This window comes from Nothobranchius furzeri, chromosome 5 (assembly GCF_043380555.1).
Source record: "Nothobranchius furzeri strain GRZ-AD chromosome 5, NfurGRZ-RIMD1, whole genome shotgun sequence".
Lineage (NCBI taxonomy): Eukaryota > Metazoa > Chordata > Actinopteri > Cyprinodontiformes > Nothobranchiidae > Nothobranchius > Nothobranchius furzeri.
Window position 1 is genome coordinate 59,943,290 of NC_091745.1, and position 8,729 is coordinate 59,952,018.

General features: G+C 40.8%; 1 protein-coding gene across 2 annotated transcripts; it reads left to right on the forward strand.

Moving 5' to 3' along the window:
- The first annotated feature begins 1,379 nt into the window (after positions 1–1,379).
- On the forward strand, positions 1,380–8,653 carry LOC129154802 (uncharacterized). Of its 2 annotated transcripts, none has more exons than XR_011520772.1 (2): positions 1,380–8,455; positions 8,597–8,653. XR_011520772.1 is itself a non-coding variant. In XM_054735022.2 (2 exons), exon 2 carries the CDS (start codon positions 2,033–2,035, stop codon positions 8,063–8,065), a length of 6,033 nt encoding a protein of 2,010 aa, XP_054590997.2. In that variant the 5' UTR covers positions 1,380–1,678; positions 1,820–2,032; the 3' UTR covers positions 8,066–8,653. The 2 variants fall into 2 exon arrangements, 1 of the variants encoding a protein (XP_054590997.2); XM_054735022.2 differs by having other exon boundaries at positions 1,380–1,678; positions 1,820–8,653.
- The last annotated feature ends 76 nt before the right edge of the window (positions 8,654–8,729 follow it).

The following is an 8,729-nucleotide window of genomic DNA, read 5'->3' on the forward strand; positions in this document are numbered from 1 at the left end:
ACTACAAACAAGAGTGGTTTTACAGTTTTGCAATATGGATTAGGAAAACTAAGAATAAGATGTTCAAACGAACTGTTGCTATTAATTGGTAAGGGACTGATTAATAAATCCGAATGAAAAATGGTTGCTACTCCTCCTCCTCGCCCTGTACTTCGAGCAATATGATGATTTAAATAATTTGAAGGAGTCGACTCGTTTAAGCTAACATAGTCCTCTTGCTGCAGCCAGGATTCTGTGAGAGAGAGCAAAGAGATCTGATTATCACAAATCAAGTCATTAACAAAGTCTTAGAAAAAATGGATCTAATGTTCAACAACCCACATTTAATTTTTCTAGTTTTCTGCTCAGTTGAATTTGTTCTAATATTTATGAGATTTCCATGATTTGCTTTATTAAGCCTGAGGGCCCACTCCCAAGGACCTGGAGCCTGATTCTGAATGGAAAACCAAAAGCAAGTTTTTATTGATCAGTTGGTTCAGACTTGTCAGGTCCAGTTCCTTTGATTTGCGATTGTCAGTGAAGACAAACATCTGGTGAAGATAGTTGGTCTTCTGTCTCCTTCAGCTGCAGCCGCTCGGCATTGAACTGACACATGACGGAGAAACACATCAGTCCCGTTTCACCCTCAGCGGCTCCTCGCCTGTTCATGTCTCACCTCTTTGGGTCACCCCCTTCTCAGACACCCAGGTAACCTGACCATCTGGCGCTGGACCTGCTGAGGACGCAGCTCAAGCTCGGAGGAGACTGTGGCTTTCTGCTGACTGATGGTAAAAATGCCCTTATGCTGGAACCATTTATAGATTTATAAAAGCGGTTTTAGTGCATCTTTTATGTTTTATTCTATCTTTCCAGCTTGTTTATGCTTTTATTTTATTTATTTTCATTGAATATAATTTTTTAACTTTGTGTTAACTGTTTTTAAAGAGTTTTTATAAAGATGGTTTCACCAGCAGTATGAAACACCTGCTGTTTATATTTTAGATCATTTTACAGCTTTTCAGAATAAAGTTTATAATTTGTCAACAATGTTTATCTTATTAAATTAATAAATAATAAAGAGCTTTGGGATTAAAATGGAAAACATTATTTTTGTTGGTTTTAAATTAATTTATTTTTTTAAATAATTTAAAATATTGAAAACAAAACACGAAATTAAAACAAGTTCAAATGTGATCTGATGATTTCATGTTTGTTTATTTTTATGTAGATTTGAGATTTAAGTTTGACTTTCAAATCTTCAAGTGAATAAGAATAAACAGTAAATTACAAAAAATGAAAATAAACAGTAAATAAAAAACTAAATGGGGTGAAAAGTCCAGAAGAGTCCAGTAGGGGGTGCTGCACCTCTGGTGGTTTCTTCTCCTGTTTCATCGGTACAGCATGATCTCTGACCTCTGAAGGGACAGTCAGGTCCATGGACATTTATCACATATACTGTAAAGGTGAACTATTTCTTTATGTTTAACAACGGCAAAGGTATACGGGCTTTTATTTTGATAGCGTCATAGCAACCGTAGCCAAGTAGGGAGGCGCAACGGGCGCAACACAGAAGAAGCAAACGGAAATCTATTAGAAGTGAAGACGGAGCAAAGGATAGGCTATTAGCAGTTCACGGAGAAGAAGACAAAGAAAGTTTGAAGAATACTTCTGTCTAGCTTCAGTTGATAAGGGGAACAAGGTTTGTAATTATAATTCAGAATGTTGTTATGAAAACGGAACGTGTCTATATGATTGTATTAATTGTGAAAACGACTACCAATGTAATCAGTTATGCATTATGGTTTATTTTATGATTTATTTATTTTTTGTTTATGCCTAGCTCTTACGTTGGTTGGTTGATGATACGGACGGCTCAATAAATCATCATTCACCATCAGTTCCGGCCTTCTCGATATTGACTGAATGCTACAGTAAGAGCTTGACCGCCCCCTCTTGCCGAACGGTGTGGTTTCACGGTTCAACGGCAGTACCCGCAACGTCCAGCAGAGGGCAGAAGTTGGTCAGGAATTGAAACGGATCAAGGCAAAGTAAAATGGAAGACTTACAGGCTGCAACAGTAAGTCAAACGGCCCTAACTGAACAGATGACAACTCTGCAAAGGGAAATTCAAGACCTAAAGGACTCACTTCAGGATGAAAGTAATGCGAGACAGGACATTAAAGATTCAATCAAATGCAAAGAACAAATGATAAGTGAACTTCAAGATAAAATTCAAAACACGTCAGATCTGCCAAGACGCTCTGAAAGAGTTAAAGTACAAACAGAAAAAATGATAATATATCTACGGGAAGAAATGATCAAAAAGGAAAAAAGAATGCTTGTCCTTTATGAGCAATGGAAAGCACAGGCACGTGAAACAAGAGAAAAATTAAAGGAAGATATAACAGTGAAGGAGATGTCAGAACTTGCTGACATAATAGAAGAAAGGAGAGATGATCTATTAAAGTTATATTCAGAAAATAGAACCCAAATGGCACCATCATCTGACGTAAGGAGAAAGATCGATGCATGTGAAGCAGTAACTAAGGAGATCATAGGGATAATTCTGGAAAGAATAAGTGGTGTTGATGGAGATTTTGATGCAGATCGTGAAAAAGCTCGTTTACGTGAACTTTTAGAGCATGAATACGCCATTTCCATATATGGATCAACTGCAGCATCAAATCGCAGCCAGCGATCCTCAGCTTCCCATCTTACAGCAAAACGAGCTGAAGCAGCAGCAGAACTAGCAGCAAAGGAGGTTGAGTATGAGGTCGCGCTGGAGGAACAAAGACAACAAGAAAAAATAAGGGCTCTAGAGGAAGAGCATAAAAAACAGGTGGCAGTTCAAAATGCAGAGTTAGAACGCCTGAGAGCACAAAGGGATGTGAAAGCAGCTCGAGCCAGATTTGAAGCATATGACAGGCATTTACTACAAGTGGGTGATGTACAGTCAATTACAGATGAAAAGGTGAGCCCAAACATCACACCTAAACAGCCGTTACCAGCAGTCTCCTTTGGTTCTGTGCAGACAGCCCCCCCTACTGTTACTGAGTTGGCACCAGCAGTGCAGGAAGCTCCCTCCAGTGTTACCCAGCTAGCACAGGCAGTTCAAGACAGCATAAGATTAAACAAACTTCCTACGCCAGAACCAACAGTTTTTAGTGGCGACCCAATGCATTTCATTGAATGGAAATCCACATTTACATCACTGATTGATCAAAGGGGCATCTCAGCAGCAGATAAACTGTACTATTTGAAGAGATATGTAACAGGGTCAGCTCGCAAATGCATTGAAGGGACTTTCTTTAGGAGTGATGAAGCCGCATATAAGGACGCTTGGGACAAGTTAAACCAAAGATACGGCCAGCCCTTTATTATACAGAAATCATTCAGAGAGAAACTATCAAACTGGCCAAAGGTGCAGTCCAGAGATGCTGATGGATTAAGAACTTTTGCGGACTTCCTAAATGCATGCATGCTCGCTATGCCTCACGTAAAGGGTTTGCAAATACTTAACGACTGCGAGGAAAATCAAAAATTACTGCACAAACTACCAGATTGGATAAATGCAAGATGGAACAGACAGGTAACAAAGACTTTAATGGAAGGTGGTGAGTTTCCAAGTTTTAGTGACTTTGCATCCTTTCTCTCTGTTGAAGCTGAAGTTGCATGTAACCCATTCACCTCCATTCATGCCCTTCGTTACTCTGAAACTAACAGCGACAAAGGAAACACAAGAGAACGAAAAGGGAACAAAGCAAGTGTTTTTAAGACAAATTCAACGGAACAAAGTAACACACAGTCAATAATAATAACATCAAAGGATTTTTCATGTGTTCTGTGTCAGATTGAACATCCACTCCACAAGTGTCCAGACTTCTTAAAACTGTCTCTAGAAAACAGAAGAAAGTTTGTGAAGGAGAATAAACTTTGTTATGGTTGTCTAAAACAAGGTCACAATGCCAAAGACTGCAAACACCGCTTCAGTTGTGACACCTGCTCAAAGAGGCATCCTACCTGTCTTCATGACGACAATTATTGGAACAGCCTACAAAAGGAGACACATGTGAGTGTAAATAATGGAACTCAAGTTAACTCACCTGCAGCAGCGACGGCTATGTCACTCAATGTTACCAGACCTGAACACACAATCAGCACATCAATGATAGTTCCAGTGTGGCTGTCAACTGCTCACAACCCACTCAAAGAAAAACTGGTTTATGCGCTATTAGACACGCAGAGTGATGCTGTCTTCATTGATCAGGATGTAACACATGAGCTGCAGGCAGATGTTTGCCCAGTAAAGCTAAAACTGACTACCATGATGGGAAAAAATGCAGTTGTAAGCAGTGAAAGGGTGTCTGATCTCTTGGTGAGAGGCTATAACTCAGCCACAGTCATAAAGCTTCCTACGGCATATTCAAAGGACTGCATCCCTGCTAACAGAGAACACATACCCACATGTGAAACAGCCAAACAGTGGAGTCACTTGCTGCCCATTGCAGATGAAATCCCTCCACTTCTCAGTTGTGAGATAAGTCTCCTCATAGGTTATACTTGTCCTAGAGCTCTAGCACCTAAACAAGTAATCTTAGGAAAAGATAATGAACCTTATGCTCTTCGGACTGATTTGGGATGGAGCATTGTAGGCAACTCAGACCCCGAAGAGAAAACAGACATGACAACCAGGCTTTGTCACAGATGCACCGTTAAAGAGGTTCCTCCTTCCACTCCAGCAGACGCAATACGTGTATTGGAAAGAGACTTTAAAGACGCTGAAAGAAATGAAAAGACTGTGTCACAAGAGGATCTATTATTCCTCCAAAAACTTGAGGAAGGCATAGTACAAACGAAAAAGGGAAATTATGAAATGCCATTGCCGTTCAGGAAAAGACCACAAATGCCAACTAACAGAAAACTTGCTGAAAGCAGACTAAGTCCACTGAAACGCAAACTCATGAAGGATCAAAAATACAAGGAGGATTACATGAAATTCATGAATGAAATGATCAAAAGAGGTGATGCAGAAGAAACTGACGATATTGGACCACCTGGTGAGACATGGTATATACCTCACCACGGTGTTTATCATCCAAAGAAACCTGACAGGTTGCGCATAGTTTTTGACTGTTCAGCTAAGCACAATGGTACCTGCCTTAATGATCATTTACTAAATGGCCCTGACATGATCAACAGTCTAACTGGTGTTTTGATGCGCTTCAGACAGCATAAAGTCGCTCTAATGTGCGACATTGAAAAAATGTTCCACCAGTTTCAGGTTAAGGAAGATGATCGCAACTATTTGCGCTTCTTATGGTGGAAAGATGGTGACGTGAACAGCCAGCCACAAGCATACAGGATGACAGTCCACCTTTTTGGCGCTGCTTCATCCCCAGGGTGTGCGAACTATGGACTCAAACATCTGGCTAAGGAAAACAGATCTGCATATCCTGTAGGCTCACAGTTCATAACCAGGGACTTCTATGTAGATGACGGAGTCACCAGCGTACAAAAAACTGAGGATGCTATTCAACTAGTAAAGGAAGCACGTGAGCTATGTGCAAAGGGTGGATTAAGGCTGCATAAGTTTGTATCCAACAACACTGATGTTTTAAACAGCATCCCAACATCAGAGCTGGCAACAGATACAAAAACAAAGGACTTGACATTCAAAGAGACACAAACAGAAAGAGCCCTTGGCATTTATTGGAATGTAGAGAAAGACTGCTTTACGTTCAACATCATGCTGAAGGACCAACCCCCAACCAGGCGGGGCATCCTATCAGCAGTTGCAGCAATATATGATCCCCTCGGATTTTTAGCTCCTTATGTGCTCAACGGCAAGGGAATTCTCCAAGAAATGTGCCGTCAAGGAACAGACTGGGACGACCCAATACCAGATCACCTCAGGCCACGGTGGGAGTGCTGGAAAGGAGACCTGCAAAATTTAAAGAACGTCCAGATAAACAGATGTTATGCTCCTGCAGAATTTGGAGAAGTGATCAAAAGAGAATTACATCACTTTTCAGATGCAAGCACCGCAGGATACGGCCAATGTACCTATCTTAGACTCACAAACAAAAACAAAGAAGTTCATTGTGCCTTTGTCATGGGCAAAGCACGTGTCTCACCCACAAAGGTCACCACTATACCCAGGTTGGAACTCACCGCAGCCACAGTATCAGTCACAGTGAGCAAAATGCTAAAGGAGGAGCTGCTCTACGATGATGTAGAAGAGTTCTTTTGGACAGATTCAAAGGTCACTTTAGGATACATAAATAATGAGGCAAGGCGCTTCCACACATTTGTTGCGAATAGAGTGCAGAAAATACGGAGCCACACTTCACCGCAACAATGGTTTCATGTACCTACTGATGAAAATCCCGCCGACATGGCTTCCAGGGGCACTTCTGTAAAGGAACTGCTTTCATCCAACTGGCTCACCGGCCCTCAGTTTCTGTGGAAAGGAGAAATACAGCTTCCAACAAGAAAGACTATCGAGCTCCCAGTAGGAGACCCAGAGGTGAGAAAGGTGCAGACCCTAAACACTCAAGCTGTAAAACATGCAAGTCTCAGTGACCACCTCACAAAGTTCTCCTCCTGGTCCTGTGCAGTTAGTGCTGTAGCACGTCTCAGACGATATCTGCTCAAAGACAAATCAAAGACACTCACCACTGTAGCTGAAAGAAAAATAGCTGAAACTGTGATCATCAAAGATTTGCAAGGACAAGTGTATCAAAATGAAATAGACACACTCAAAAAAGGCAAACAACTCCCAAAGAACAGCAAAATAAGCAACTTGGATGTTTTCATAAACAAAGACGGTGTGCTCAAGGTTGGTGGAAGGCTTCAGCTTTCATCTCTGCCCAATTCAATCAAACAGCCAACACTCATTCCCGGAGAACATCACATTGCAAAACTGATAATCGCACAGTCTCATGAAAGAGTTAATCATCAAGGAAAAGGCTTCACCATGAATGAGATACGATCCAGTGGCTATTGGATCCCAAAATTGAGCCAAAGGGTTTCCTCCTACATTCGGCAGTGTGTGTTCTGTCGTAAACAAAGAAGGCCTGTGGAAGGACAAAAAATGAGGGATTTACCCACAGAGAGGACTGAACAATCTCCACCCTTCACCTACTGTGGTATGGATGTTTTTGGACCATTTCTGACCAAACAAGCACGTAAAAAACAGAAAAGGTATGGACTCCTTTTCACATGCTTCTATTCACGTGCAGTGCATGTAGAAATGTTAGAGGACTTATCTACGGACACCTTTATAAATGGACTCAGATGCTTCATCGCTCTAAGAGGCTCTGTCAGACAAATAAAATGTGATCAGGGTACTAATTTCATAGGTGCCAAAAACGAACTCAATGCAGCACAAAGTGAAATGGACACTGGCAAGCTATCAGCCTTCCTTGCAGAAAAACAATGTGATTTTGTTCTAAACACACCTCACGCAAGTCACGCAGGTGGAGTATGGGAACGACAAATACGGACTGTGAAAAATGTTCTCAACGCAACATTGGCTCTCACTCCAGGTCGGCTTACTGACTCTTTACTCAGGACTTTTCTCTATGAAGCAGCTGCAATAGTAAACAGCCACCCTTTAACTACGGACAATCTTAACGATCCAAACAGTCTGGAGCCACTAACTCCAAACCATCTCATCACAATGAAAACTTCAAGTGCTCTGCCTCCACCAGGAACATTCATAAAAGAGGACATGTATGCACGAAAGCGGTGGTGCCAAGTTCAGTACCTTCTTGAGCAGTTCTGGAGCAGATGGAGAAAAGAGTACCTTCAGAACCTTATAGTGAGACAAAAATGGCACACACCTAAAAGAAACATGCAAATTGGAGACATAGTGATGGACAAAGATGACATGCTACCACGCTCTCAATGGAAACTTGGTCGAATCGTGGACACTGTGCAGGACACTGATGGACTTGTCAGAAAGGTCAAAATAGCCTCTGCAGACAAAAATCTAAACAACAAGGGCCAACGTGTCAGCAAAATGTCTGTGGTAGAACGCCCTGTTCATAAGTTGGTCTTGTTGTTAGAAGACTGTAATGTTTGAATCTACAATGCTTTAAAGTGTTGGAAAATGTTTTATTTATTCATTTTTTGTCTTTGAATTTTATACAAAGTATCTGTTAAGCTACTGTTATTGTTATGGAAAAATTATTTGTGTTTATATGTTCAATAGTAAATAATTTGGTGGGAGTGTAAAGGTGAACTATTTCTTTATGTTTAACAACGGCAAAGGTATACGGGCTTTTATTTTGATAGCGTCATAGCAACCGTAGCCAAGTAGGGAGGCGCAACGGGCGCAACACAGAAGAAGCAAACGGAAATCTATTAGAAGTGAAGACGGAGCAAAGGATAGGCTATTAGCAGTTCACGGAGAAGAAGACAAAGAAAGTTTGAAGAATACTTCTGTCTAGCTTCAGTTGATAAGGGGAACAAGGTTTGTAATTATAATTCAGAATGTTGTTATGAAAACGGAACGTGTCTATATGATTGTATTAATTGTGAAAACGACTACCAATGTAATCAGTTATGCATTATGGTTTATTTTATGATTTATTTATTTTTTGTTTATGCCTAGCTCTTACGTTGGTTGGTTGATGATACGGACGGCTCAATAAATCATCATTCACCATCAGTTCCGGCCTTCTCGATATTGACTGAATGCTACATATACCTTATATTATTATCATTAGTAGTAGTATATTCATGTC

Coding starts and splice junctions, on each gene's coding strand:
- LOC129154802 (XM_054735022.2), top strand. CDS start 2,033: ATGGAAGACTTACAGGCTGCAACAGTAAGTCAAACGGCCCTAACTGAA.